Source organism: Macaca thibetana, chromosome 12 (genome assembly GCF_024542745.1).
Source record: "Macaca thibetana thibetana isolate TM-01 chromosome 12, ASM2454274v1, whole genome shotgun sequence".
NCBI classification, from domain to species: Eukaryota; Metazoa; Chordata; class Mammalia; order Primates; family Cercopithecidae; genus Macaca; species Macaca thibetana.
Window position 1 is genome coordinate 23,806,538 of NC_065589.1, and position 13,899 is coordinate 23,820,436.

General features: G+C 50.4%; 2 protein-coding genes across 7 annotated transcripts in view; both read left to right on the forward strand.

Moving 5' to 3' along the window:
• The window catches only part of RNF25 (ring finger protein 25), a 316,906-nt gene that overhangs the window by 147,867 nt on the left and 155,140 nt on the right, over positions 1–13,899 (forward strand). The window lies entirely within an intron of this gene.
• Positions 30–13,160, forward strand: PRKAG3 (protein kinase AMP-activated non-catalytic subunit gamma 3). 6 transcript variants are annotated; one of them, XM_050752410.1, is made up of 14 exons: positions 76–130; positions 476–515; positions 770–810; positions 945–1,100; positions 1,469–1,872; positions 3,261–3,342; positions 3,800–3,858; positions 3,984–4,029; positions 4,234–4,288; positions 4,490–4,616; positions 4,764–4,929; positions 7,282–7,319; positions 7,490–7,636; positions 8,782–13,160. In XM_050752410.1, exons 4-14 carry the CDS (start codon positions 947–949, stop codon positions 8,971–8,973), a joined length of 1,470 nt encoding a protein of 489 aa, XP_050608367.1. In that variant the 5' UTR covers positions 76–130; positions 476–515; positions 770–810; positions 945–946; the 3' UTR covers positions 8,974–13,160. The 6 variants fall into 6 exon arrangements, with proteins under 6 accessions (XP_050608371.1, XP_050608365.1, XP_050608366.1 ...); XM_050752414.1 differs by lacking the exon at positions 770–810 and having other exon boundaries at positions 30–130; positions 1,613–1,872; XM_050752408.1 differs by lacking the exon at positions 770–810 and having other exon boundaries at positions 30–130; positions 8,782–13,159.

The window sequence follows — 13,899 nt, forward strand, 5'->3', positions numbered from 1 at the left end:
GATCCTGGCAGGGCAGGGTGCCCGGGGCTGGGCCCAGAATAGTGCGGCCCAGTCACAGTGTCGCACACTTGCTCTCCGTTGGTCCGGGGCTGGCCACATGGAGCCAGAGCTGGAGCACGCACTGCACAGGGTATGGGGGTCCCAGGGGAGCTGGCGCCGGAGCAGCTGAGGCCAGAAGATTGAGAGCACGTGCTGTGAATGTGTGTCTGTGCGTGTGTGTCTTTTGGTGTGTGTTTGGTCTGGATTTTCTCGTGAATATGGGCATGTGCGTGTCTGGGCATATGTACTGTGAGTGTGTGTGGTTCTGTGTGCCTGGGAGCGTTTGGATGTGTGTCTTTCTGTGTGTGTTTGTGTATGGCCGTGTGACTGAGCATGTGTATTGGTGTGCATGGGTATGTGGGCGTGTGTGCAGGGAGAAGGGGTCTGGGAATGTAAGGCACTTTCCCCACTCCTTCAGAAAGTCTTCTCCCCACAGACCCCTTCCTGGAGCAGCCTTGGGGGTTCTGAGCATCAAGGTAAGGAGACTGCCCCCTCCCTAGGGCCTAACCTCTTCCCCCACTTCCTTGTCCCCCACTTTTCTGGGACCACATTCCCTCCCAGCCTGGCTTTTATCTTCCTCCTTTTGGTTCTTCTTCCTTATTGTTCTTCCTCCTTTCCCCAGGTGTGTTTCCCTCACCTCCTCCTTCCTTGTTTCAGAAGTGACTTTCCCACTTGCTGTGTGATTTGCGGCAAATTGCTTAACCTCTCTGAATTTCTGGTCCCTCACTAGCAAAACAGGGATGATAATAATGCCTGCCTTATAAGGCTGCTGTAAGTTTTAAATGAGAAATATGTTGGAGAAAAGCCCATTGGAAGCTTGCAAATCCTAAAGATTATGAATAACATTTGAATTGATTTTTCTGTATTATTCCCTGTTAATCAAACAGGCCCCATTCCCCTTCCAGAGATGAGCTTCCTAGAGCAAGAAGACAGCAGCTCATGGCCATCACCAGCTGTGACCAGCAGCTCAGAAAGAATCCACGGGAAATGGAGGGCCAAGGCCTCGAGATGGACAAGGCAGGAGGTGGTGGAGGAAGGGGAGCCACCGGGTCAGGGGCAAGGTGAGGCCAAGGCCAGTTCTGGGAAGATGGGAGCCAGAGCAGTGGGAAGTCCCAGAGAAGCCTGGATCTGGGCTCTCACTCGGGTCCCTCCATAAAACACAGAGTTGGACCCAACCCTCATCTTGTGGCCTCAGTCTCCCTACGTGGTAGAGAACAACTGCACTGCAGTGCCGGGGGCCAGCATGGCCAACTCAGAAAGATGGGACAGAGCCACTGTCTGGGGTGACTCTCAGGTCAGCCTCTCACCTGCAAAATAGGGCCACAGCATCCAGGCTTCCAAAGGCTGCTGTGAGATGAACGGCGACAGCAGATGAGAACGTGCTTTGGAAGATGGAGTTACTGTCCTCTTCCCCTCCTTCCCCAAACAGGTCCCCGGTCCAGGCCAGCTGCTGAGTCCACCGGGCTGGAGGCCACATTCCCCAAGGCCACACCCTTGGCTCAAGCTGATCCTGCCAGGGTAGGCACTCCACCAACAGGGTGGGACTGCCTCCCCTCTGACTGTATAGCCTCAGCTACAGGCTCCAGCACAGATGATGTGGAGCTGGCCACGGAGTTCCCAGCCACAGAGGCCTGGCAGTGTGAGCTAGAAGGCCTGGTTGAAGAGAGGCCTGCCCCATGCCCGTCCCCGCAAGCCCTATTTCCCAAGCTGGGCTGGGATGACGAACTGCAGAAACCCGGCGCCCAGACCTACATGCGCTTCATGCAGGAGCACACCTGCTATGATGCCATGGCAACTAGCTCCAAGCTGGTCATCTTCGACACCACGCTGGAGGTGAGGCCATGGCTCTGCCCAACCTGCACTCGCTCTGCATCCACACAATGCTGCAGCTACCGCTCCCACCCTGCAGGATGCCCTGCCAAGCCAGGTGCCCCTGCAAGCCCCCTGAAAGGATCCCTTCTTAGCACTATGGAGGCCATTTGGGGGAGGGAGAGCTTCTACTCTCTGTGAGCACACATAATTTTCATCGCAGCTCTGCCACTTAGTATCTGTAGGACTTTGAGTTACTTTACCTTTCTCGTCTCTAAAATGGGGATCAAAATGCCTGCTGCACCCTACATAGTTCAGAGGATTCTTGGACTACCCAGTATAAAGCACGAGCAAAGTATGTGTAAGACATTGCAAAGGCCTGGCACAGTAGCTCACATCTATAATACCATCAATTTGGGAGGTCAAGGCGGGCAAATCACAAGGTTAGGATTTCGAGACCAGTCTGGCCAACATGGTGAAACCCCATCTCTACTAAAAAAAGAAAATACAAAAAAATTAGCTGGGCGTGGTTGCAGGTGCCCATAATCCCAGCTACTCAGGAGGCTGAGGCAGGAGGAGAATCGCTTGAACCTGGGAGGCGGAGGTTGCAAGTGAGCCGAGATCATGCCATTGCACTCCAGCCCGGATGACAGTGCGAGACTCCATTAAAAAAAAAAAAAAAAAAGGCATTGCAGAGTCACTTAGAACAAAGAATAGGGGACTGTTTTGGCAACAGAAAAAAATAGTGAGCTCTGGCACCTTCTCTTCCATTAGGCTAAGCTATAAACATCTATAATCTTATTCTTATCATTGTTGTGCCATGCAGCCTTTCCCAAAACATGGTGTATGTATTGTCCATAGCACATGTTTTGATTCTAGTGGTTCTTGAACAAATATGCCTATTTCAGTAGCTTTGTGTTTGTTTTAGGGTGTGTTAAAAAATATAACCAGCATGTGCAGATAGTACTGTTTAGGACAAGGCACAAAATGAGTCAATATAAAATTTGTCTACAAAACAGTATGTAGATATGCAAATGTTATGGAAATAACTATGCCTCCGGTACTTAGGCTATCAAAAACTAGACTGTGTCTGTACACACATGCCCTCCAAATGGAAACATGAAGTTAGAATTTTTCACTCCCTGGTGTGCCAGGTGAGGGGCTCAGTGTCTCAGGCCACAGCCTTATCTATGTACCACATGTCCGCAGCAATGATCATGTCTAGTGTGTACTGTGTCATGAGAAAGACAGGCCAGCTGGTGTAGAGGAGGGTCCAGGAGAAGGCCCCATGGAAGAACCCTGGGTGAGACAGGGAGGGGACAGCAGGCAGATGGGAGGTGCCCACTGAGGGGCAGAGAGGAGGGTGAGGGTCTCTCAGGACCCACCCTTGACTGTTCTCCCTGGCCCCTCAGATCAAGAAGGCCTTCTTTGCTCTGGTGGCCAACGGTGTGCGGGCAGCCCCTCTATGGGACAGCAAGAAGCAGAGCTTTGTGGGTGAGAAGAGGCTGGGGAGGTGAAGGGAGATGGAGAAGGGGAGGTGGGGACCTCGTACGGTTGTTCTGGGGCCAATCTCTGATATAGCACAAGCTTGTCTTCAGGCCAAGCCCAGCCAGGGGCCAGGGTGGGGGAAAGTCCATCCCGAGTCTGCGTGGCCAGCTGGGAGACCCTGGGGCTCAATTTCTGCATCTTTGGAGCCGCTGTGACCAGCTGACACCTTCCAGCTCTGCTACTGCATGGCCCCATGCCGTAGGTGCTAGGGAGCAAATGCGGGGAGGCAGGAGAGAAAGAGCCCCACTTCTCAGGCCTGGGGGGCTGTCCCACTGTCCTCTTCCCACAGTCCCCACTGTGTCTCAGTGCAAGGAAACTGGCAGGGTGGGGAGGGGATCTGATCCTCAACCTGCTTCCCACCCAAAGGCCCCAAGCTGACCTCCTCCTCGCCCCTCCCCTGCAGGGATGCTGACCATCACTGACTTCATCCTGGTGCTGCATCGCTACTACAGGTCCCCCCTGGTGAGGAGTGGGCTGGGAATCTTATGAGCACCCAGAGGGGCGGGGGCGGAGGGAAGTCCTCCTGGAGCCTGGTGCCCTAGAAGCCCATGTCTGTCTGACTTCTGGAGTCCTGTTGATATCTCTAGGTCCAGATCTATGAGATTGAACAACATAAGATTGAGACCTGGAGGGGTGAGTGGGGAGAGGAACCCGGAAAGGGGCTGTTGGTGAGGGTGGGCCAGGGCCTAAGGCGGAGGATGGGCAGGGGGGATGTCCTGGAGCGAACAGGGGAGGGACAATAGGAGCCCCGGGTGCCTGAAGGAAGGGAAGCTGCCTGGGATTGCAAGGCGAGGCAGGTGACCAGCTCCCCTGGCCTGACTCTGGCTCTTTCTGCAGAGATCTACCTGCAAGGCTGCTTCAAGCCTCTGGTCTCCATCTCTCCTAATGACAGGTGGGTGTCCCTGCTCATTCACCTGCGCCTCCTCCTCCCACAGTCCCCTTCCTCAGTCCCACTCAGCTCTGAACTCACCTCTTCATCCTAGGCGACACACGGACAAGGGAGCCTTGGTGCTCTGCCCTCCTTTTTAGGGGGCTGGGATGGCGGGTGTCTCTCCCCAGGCTGCCTCGAGGCTCACTGCTCCCATCTCTGCAGCCTGTTTGAAGCTGTCTACACCCTCATCAAGAACCGGATCCATCGCCTGCCTGTTCTGGACCCGGTGTCAGGCAACGTACTCCACATCCTCACGCACAAACGCCTGCTCAAGTTCCTGCACATCTTTGTGAGCCTGGGCCCAGGTGGGAGGAAGCGGGAGAAGGGTGATCAGAGGGCCTGAGGAGTCTTCAGCCCTAGGAATCGGAGGGAGGAGCTGGGAGCCCTCTTGAAGCTGCTGGATCCCTGATCTCCACCGGGTCCCCTTCCTAACCAGGGTTCCCTGCTGCCCCGGCCCTCCTTCCTCTACCGCACTATCCAAGATTTGGGCATCGGCACATTCCGAGACTTGGCTGTGGTGCTGGAGACAGCACCCATCCTGACTGCACTGGACATCTTTGTGGACCGGCGTGTGTCTGCACTGCCTGTGGTCAACGAATGTGGTACCCAGCACAGGATGAGAGGCTTGGGCTGGGCTGGGGCCTGGGAGAACCTGGCAGGGGAGAATATGGGAAGGGCAGGGGTTCCCATGCCATCCCTGTGGGGGGTACAGGATGGACTATGGATTAGAAGTCTCCATCTGCTCTGAGACTTGGGCTGGTTGCTTAGCCTCTCTGTGCCTCAGTTTCCTCCTTTGTGAAATGGGATTCTTCACAACACTCATCTTTCTGACTTCACAGGAGGATTTAAAAGGTTATATGCACGAAAATGAGCATAGTGACAGGAAGCAGCAGATTTTAGTTTTAGTTCATCTTAAAATGGAGCCAGGCACGTGATGCACGGCTGTAATGCCAGCACTTTGAAAGAGGCCAGAGCGAGAAGGTAGCTTGAGGCCAGAAGTTTGAGTTTACATACAGTGACACTTCAGGCTGGGCAACAGAGCAAGACCCTGTCTCTAAAATAATAACGAAATAATAAAATTTAAAAAGTAAAATGTGCCATGGGACCTCGGGCCCCTAGCCAGACCTCAGTTTCCTACACTGAAAAAGGGCTAGAGGGACGACAAGATTATTTCTTTGGTTGAATGATGGCTATGAAATATTTCAAAGCTAAAATCACCATAATTAAGATAGATATCAAGAACTGTTTTCAATTTATTTTTGATTATATAAAACTTCAAACATATGAAAATGGTACAAAGAAATTGCATAATGAACCACCTATATCCATTGCCTAGATTAACTACTGTTACTGTATTGCCATAAACAGTTCATCTCTTCTCTGAAGTAATTCAAAGTAAATTACAGACATCATGTCATCTCACCCCTAAACATTTTAGTCTGCACCTCTTAAAACAAGTGTATTTTTGGCCAGGGGCGGTGGCTCACGCCTGTAATCCCAGCATTTTGGGAGGCCAAGGTGGGCGGATCACAAGGTCAAGAGATCGAGACTATCCTGGCCAATGTGGTGAAACCCTGTCTGTACTAAAACTACAAAAAAAATTAGCTGGGTGTGGTGGTGCACACCTCTAGACCCAGCTACTTGTGAGGCTGAGGCAGGAGAATCGCTTGAACCTGGGAAGCGGAGGTTGCAGTGAGCCAAGATCACGCCACTGCACTCCAGCCTGTTAACAGAGCAAGACTCCAAAAAAAAAAAAAATGCATTTTATACCACCAAACAAAACCATGAATAATTCATATTATTGTCTGGTATCCAATCCTTATTCTCACTTTTCCATTTCCTCAAGAATGTTGGGCTTTTTTGTTGTTGTTTTGAGATGGAGTCTCGCTTTGTCACTCAGGCTGGAGTGCAGTGGCACCATCTCGGCTCACTGCAACCTCTGCCTCCCGGGATCAAGCAATTCTTGTGCCTCAGCCTCCTGAGTAGCTGCGATTACAGGCAACCCCCACCACGCCCAGCTAATTTTTGGGGGGTGGTATTTTTAGTAGAGATGAGGTTTCACCATATAGGCCAGGCCGGTCTCCAACTCCTGACCTCAAGTGATCCACCTGTCTTGGCCTCCCAAAGTGCTGAGATTACAGGCATGAGCCACCACGACCGGCCAAGATTTTTTTTTTTTTTTTTTTTTTTTTTTTTAGACAGAGTCTTGCTCTGTCGCCTGGGCTAGAGTACAATGGTGCGATCTTGGCTCACTGCATCCTCCACCTCCCGGATTCAAGCAATTCTCCTGCCTCAGCTTCCCAAATAGCTAGGTTTACAGGTGCATGCCACCACACCTGGCTAATTTTTTGTATCTTTAGTAGAGATGGGGTTTCACTATGTTGGCCAGGCTGGTCTTGAACTCATGACCTTGTGATCTGCCCACCTCAGCCTCCCAAGGGAATGTATTTTTTATAGTTGACGTGTTCAAAATGGGACCCAACTGAAGTCCATGGTTTACATTCATGTCTTTTGTTCCTTAAATCTCTTTAAATCTAGAACAACCCCATTCCCCCTAAATTGTTATGACATGGGTGAGTTGAAAAGCCCGGGTCAGTTGTCCTATAGGATACCCCACATCCAGATTTGTCTGTTTGCTTTCTAGAGCTGGCCTTTACTTTGTTCTCTAGTCCTGTGTTTCCTGTAAACTGAAATTATATCTAAAGACTTGAAGAGATTTGGGCAATAAATTCAAGGCTAGACTATTTCGTAGATGATGCCGTGTTACTCACACTGCATTTCCTCAGGATGTTCGACGTCAGGTTGTCTCACTCTGGGATGCTAAGTTTGATCCTTCGGTTCTGATAGTGGCACCCTGATGCAAATAGCCCTAGGCCCTCTACACAGCACCCCGGTTCTGATCGGAGGCTCTTCCCTGTCTTTCTCTCCCTGCCCCCACCCACCACTCTCTGCAGGTCAGGTCGTGGGACTCTATTCCCGCTTTGATGTGATCGTAAGTGTCCCTGGAAAGGTGGGATGTTGTAGGGAGACTAAGGGTGTGGGAATGGGTGGGGGGCCTCTGTCAACCAGGGGAACCTTGACAAGTATGCAGGGGTTGACATCTGTGGGGTAGGAGCCCAGGCAAGGGGGTGACTAGGAGCCATGCTTCTCTCTCTGCCCCAGCACCTGGCTGCCCAGCAAACCTACAACCACCTGGACATGAGTGTGGGAGAAGCTCTGAGGCAGAGGACACTATGTCTAGAGGGAGTCCTTTCCTGCCAGCCCCATGAGAGTTTGGGGGAAGTGATCGACAGGATTGCTCAGGAGCAGGTACCCTGTGCCCTCCATTCATGCCCGCAACACATACAGCCCAGTCCTTCTCATACACGGCTCCAGCCATCCCTGAACATCAGGGCACCTGGCCTATCCTTCCATTTCATGACCAACTGCTGGTGCCCACACTGGCCTGCACTTTGTCCTGTCCATGGGCCCCTTATGCCAGGGGTCACTGCCAGCTGATCGCCCAAGGCCGGTCACAGCCATCCCTAACTGGCTCCTAGGAAACACTCTCCCCAGGTGATGGTGGGTTGTTTCTCCTGATTCTTGGCACCAACCTCAGTAGCTGCTGTAGCCCCATGGCTCTGCCCCCTCACTGAACACTATGGACCCACAGGTACACCGGCTGGTGCTAGTGGACGAGACCCAGCATCTCTTGGGCGTGGTCTCCCTCTCCGACATCCTTCAGGCACTGGTGCTCAGCCCTGCTGGCATCGATGCCCTCGGGGCCTGAGAAGATCCGAGTCCTCAATCCCAATCCTCTTCCACACCTGGAAGACAATGAAGGGAGCCAGGGAACTCAGCCTTCATCTTCCCCCACCCCTATTTGCTGGTTCAGCTATGATTCAGGTAGGCTCTGCCCTGGGCCATGACACCAGCCTCTTAGTCTTCCTGATTTCCTGGATCTCAGATTGGGATGCCCTGAGGACGGGAGTGGCCAAGCTCAAAGCTGAGCAGCCCTGTGAAAACTACAAGTGTAAGGACTTGCACGTCCCCACTTTGTCCCATTTTCAGCTGACGTCACGGAGACTCTCCTAGGAGGAAGGGACAGAGCCCCGGCTAAAGGCTAAGGCAGCGATGTGACTTCAGACACTCTGGGAAGATTTCCTTGTTCCCTCACAATTCAATTCCCACCTGCTGGGAATTCCATTAGAAGGAAGCAAGTTACGTAAACCTTTGTTGGATGGAATTTCCATCCCCAGTAAGAACTAAAGCTTAAAGGAAGGAGCTTCTACCTCCATGCTCATCTCAGGAAATGTGACATGGTCTCAGACTCTTTCCGGGTCACACGTTTGCTAGGGGCTTGCAGAGGATGGGCACAGATTCTGTCTACTTGCCATGGCTGGCAGGAGTCCCCTGTTGGAAAGGCAGCTGCCCCTCCTACGTGGTCACCATCTTCCCTTTTCTTTTCCTCACAGGCTTCTTCAGCCTTCCCAGATTGCCCTTGCCCTGCCTGTGTTCCCAGAAGCCCTCGGACATGCCCAGTGCACCATGGCATGATGAAATTAAGGAGAACAGCTGAGTCAAGTCTGGAGGTCCCTGAACCAGAGGCACTAGGATTACCCCAGGGCCATCTGTGCTCCATGCCCACTCATCCCCTTGCAGCCTAACTGGGTCGGACGGCCCCAGTGGGTTTAGTCAGGGCTTCTGGATTCCTCGGTTTCTGGGCTACCTATGGCTCCAGCCTTCAGCTCCTGGGAGTCCCAGCTGTTGTTCCCAGCAATGTCGCCACTGCCCTCCTACTCTCCAGGCTTTATCATTTCAGAGCTGCTGAAATGCTGCTTTTCAGGGGCCACCATGGAGCAGCTGTTATTTATAGAACTGCCTGTTGGAGGTGGGGGTCCTCCCTCCATTCTTGTCCAGAAAACTCCTTAGCTCTCGCAGTGAGCAGTGTTGTGTCCCCAGAGATGGATGGCCTTGTATATGGACCCCTATGAATGAGCAACTGAAAAAAACACAACAAAAGGAACAATCCACGAACTTAGATTTTATAGGTTTCTCTCAAAATGCTGCAGTCTTTGACCTGAACTTGTGGCAAGAGCCTTGTGCTTTCTGAATTCAAAGACAAAAAGGAAATTTGACAAAAATCGCAAGTGGCATTTCTTTTGCATGTAGTGCTATTCTACTGAAATTTCTTTCTTCCCTTTTCTTTACAAAATTGTAAAGAAAATATTAATTCATTGCTTATATAGTAGGTACAACTCGGCCTACAAACTCTAATCTGCAAGAAGCATAACTTTATTTTTCTAACACAGAATGTAATTTCTATTAGGAATCCCGTTTCACCAGGTTTTAGAAATTAATCTCAGTCAATTCAGAGTCTCCCCCGACCTTTTCCTGGGGTTAAGCTCGGTGGGGTTGGGGGGGGGGCTTTAAGTCGTGTAAGACTCTGGTCCTCAGCCATCATCATCTGTCCATTTCAGCACCTGCTTGGACATCCTATCTGGTCATCAGTTGGTCATGCATGGTCTGCCAGGGGCTCCTTCACGTCCACAAAGCCTCTTTGGGGGCCTGTGGCTTGGAGCATGTGGAACATTCTAGCTCCTGGCCCTGCACACCCTCTGGCTTCAGGAAGCTCAGTGATTCTGTTCCAGGCCAACTGCTAAGATACAGAGCCCAGTCACCTGTTCCGCTCTGTGGCTTGCTGTTTTCCCAGGCTCTTCCCAGGAAGCGTGTGGGTTCTTCTACCCAGTGCTTGCCTACCCTTATCACTTCCAAACCTGTAGGGTGTATTTGTCATACTTTCCCCCTCTTTAGCCGCAACCTCCTTCTCAGGGTCCTTTTCTCAAGGATTCCAGAAATGTCAACAGTCGCCTTGTTCCCCAAGCCCTGCCAACCCATGGAATCTTGACCAGTCAGGGAGAGAAGGGGCTTTTATTCTGTAACCCATCATATATTCTTCCAAATGCACTGTAAGTGTCCCGAGTTCTTGCCATCCACCTTCAGAATCAAGCCTTTGAAATTCCGAAGCCGAGGCTCGCTTCTGCTATGTCACCTTCCCCGTGGCAACGGGCTGGCTGTCCAGAGGAGGGGGAGGTTACTGTCCCTAAAACGTGACTCCTTCCCCTTACCTCACAGAGCAAGAAGGCAGAGGCTTTGTACTGAATTGGTTGGACCATAAATGAAGATGTTCTGTCACTAGACATTTTGCCAAAACCTGAGCATCAGTGCTGGCTCTGCTGTGGTCCCACCCGAGAAGGTCCAGGGTCTTGGGCTCAAGGGAGAGGATTGGAGTTCGGTGATGGTTGGGTCTGGGCCCAGAGGATCTCTCCAGTGACAGTGCTCCTGGGGAGTCTGGGGCTCTGGAATCTTGTAACAGGTCGGTCCTTTGAGGCTGTGCCTCTGGGCGGCTCTGCTCTGTGCATGAGACAGATCTTCAGTGGTGCTAGGACAAGCAACTGAGAAAGGCACTCTTTGCCCCTCCTGCTCCCCTTGCCATCATGGGAGCAGATCTGTCTCTACCTGTCTGGACTCACCATCCTAAAGACCCGGCAGTTCTTCCCTTCCGGACCTTCTCTAAGGGCACATGCCACCCTCCCTGCCTCTGACCCCTCCTCTGGTCACAGCCCAGCCCTTGCAGCCATCATGGCTGCTAGAAAAGAGTTAGGGAGTTGCCACCGGGGCTGCGGCTGCTTTTTCCACTCCAGCTCAGAATCAGAGACGCGCCCTGTGTGCAGCCTGCAGTGGGCGCACTCTATTCCCGCATGTGAACTTGGGGCGGGGCTGGTTTTCCACGCATTGCTGCCTCCGTGCCCCCAGCCCCTCCTCAGACCTCTGCTGGCCTCTCTGGGTTTCTGTAGCTTCCTTCCTTTCCCGTCTCTCTTCTCACAACCCCTTCAGTAGCTCTCCGCCCTGGATGTGCATCAGGATCAGCAAAGAAGCCTTACAAAATGCAGATTCCAGGGCTCCATTCCTACGGGTACTAATTTCCTCATTTGGGGGGGGAATTGAGCAACTGTATTTATTTTCTATAAATGCTAGAGACTTATGATTAATAGCACATGATGAACATGAGACTGGGCTGAGAAATGAGGATGCCCCATGCTCATAGCTAGTCAATCATTTGTCATATGATGGGGTCTAGCTATTATTTAATTATGCCTACAGTCTCCAAGAAGCAATGACTAAGGGTAGTGGTGCAACATAGATGTATGACTCATTACCATTCTCACCATCCTTCTCCCAGATATCCTTAAATGCAGAAGTGTTCATTACAATATCCTACATGTTCCTTTCATGACAATTGTCCAAGTTTTTGTTTGATATGCATATTAAAGCTGGAGTCACAAATAATGACCTGGAAACAAACTCCTATTACCAAGCCAAAATGCACTAAGAGCTAAAACTTCCACAGAACCTGGGCTGTAGATAGCCAGGCAATACTGGGTACCCCATCTATTTTTGTTTACAAGAGTGCTGCCTTGGCCAGGTGCAGTGGCTCACGACTGTAGTCCCAGCACTTTGGGAGGCCGAGGCAGGTGGATCACCTGAGGTCAGGAGATCAAGGCTTAGCCTGGCCAACATGGTGAAATCCCGTCTCCACTAAAAATACAAAAAATTAGCCGGGCATTGTAGTGAGCACCTACAATCCCAACTACTCGGGAGGCTGAGGCAGGAGCATCGCTTGAACCTGGGAGTTGGAGGTTGCAGTGAGCCAAGATTGCGCCATTGCACTCCAGCCTGGGCGATAAGAGTGAAACTCCATCTAAAAAAAAAAAAAGAAAAGAAAAGAAAAGAGTGCCGCCTTGTTTAAGAAGACTAGTTGTTTTCTTAAAGTCTTACCCGAAAATATGGATCTGAATTTGGCCAACAAGTTCAAATTAGCTGGGGTATGAGTAACACAATGTGTATCGTCTTTTCAGCCAAATGTCGATCTGCTGTGCGGAACCAACAATCCTTAATCCGCTGTTGTTCTTTCTCTATAGAGGCAGGTTGGGGTTGGCTCTCAGGGAGCCTCACTGTGACATGTCTTCATGGTGACGCTTGGGGGCCCTGAGCTCCTGAGAGTCTCGGGGCCTGGAACTGTGCCCCATCACTGGCCACTGATGAATTCTGTCCCAACCCTCAAACCAGGGGTGATGTGTTTCTCCCTCCAGAGAAAAAACTGCTGGGAAAGGAACTGAGACTATGACCACATCCATCCTAGACATATTACATATGTATCTGAATGAATCACTGTCAAAGAAAGTGATTTTTTCATTTATATTAAGTAAGTCTTGTCCAGGCATTGTGATGGAGTATAAACAGAGGTCATTTCACATACACTTGAAGTACACATGTACACATGAAATTTATGAGAGAATCTCATGTACACTTAGGGTCAGTGCATTTTTCTGTAGGTATATTATAGGGCAATAAATATATTTTAAATATTAAAAAAACAAGTATAAAGATAAATTACTTTGACCATATGCTATATTTTGTTTTTCTCTGTTTGGGGATGGGAGATTTTGATTCTATTCGTCCCAATGCCATGTGGGCGGGCTTTCCAGTGGCAGCTCCAGTAGGCAAGGTTTCACATTTGTGTTCATAACTCTTCAACTCTCACATCTTGTGTTCTGTCACTGATGCCAAAAACTTTGCGGGGAGCCTCTGAAGCTGTGCCTACACCTCATCAAAGGGTGAGGAAACAGCCTCACAAGGACTTCGTGACTTCTCCCATCGGCTTAGTTCCTTTCTCCTCTGCATTTCCAGTTTCCAATTTGAGGTTGGATTTTAGGCCCTGTAGATACATGACAGGGCAGTGCTGCCTCAGAACTTCCCGTGGTGCCTCTAGGACATTGGTGACCCCCAAGAATCTTCTGCAAGTATTGATTACATTGACATCTATTTTTATAATAATCTTATCAAACCGATCTTCACAGATTTCTTTCACTTGAGATATAATTAATATGCCATACAATTCACCCTTCCAAAATATACAATTCAAGCCGGTGTGGTGACTCACACCGGCAATCCCAGCACTTTTGGAGGCCAAGATGGGTGGATCACACTTGAGGTCAGGAGTTCGAGATCAGCATGGCCGACATGGTGAAACCCTGTCTCTACTAAAAATACAAAAATTAGCCAGCAGTAGTGGCTTGTACCTGTAATCCCAGCTACTCGGGAGGCTGACATGGGAGACTTTACTTGAACCCAGGAGGTGGAGGTTGCAGTGAGCCGAGATTGCACCACTGCACTCCACCCTGGGAGACCGATTGAGACTCCACCTCAAACAAACAAACAAAAACCAAAATATACAATTCAGTGATATTTAGTATATTCAGAAAGTTAAGCAAAGTTAGTGATGACCACTATCTAATTCCAAAACATCTTCATCACCCTCAAAACAAACTCATTAACAGCCACTCCCCATTCTCTCGTCCCTCCACCCTTGGCAACCAGTAATCTACTTGCTGTCTCTATAGATTTGCCTATTCTGGACATTTTGTATGCATGAAATCACACAATATGTGGCCTTTTTGTGAGCTTCTTTCCATCTGCATAAGGTTTTCAAGGTTCATCCATAGTGTAGCGTCTTCATTCCTTTCTTATGG

Excerpts from the sequence above, each read along its gene's own strand:
- PRKAG3 (XM_050752408.1), top strand. The coding sequence starts at position 98 with ATGGAGCCAGAGCTGGAGCACGCACTGCACAGG. Across the intron at positions 4,030-4,233 it reads TAAGATTGAGACCTGGAGGG|AGATCTACCTGCAAGGCTGC; the intron begins GTGAGTGGGGAG and ends CTCTTTCTGCAG. Across the intron at positions 7,637-8,781 it reads ACAGGATTGCTCAGGAGCAG|GCTTCTTCAGCCTTCCCAGA; the intron begins GTACCCTGTGCC and ends TTTTCCTCACAG.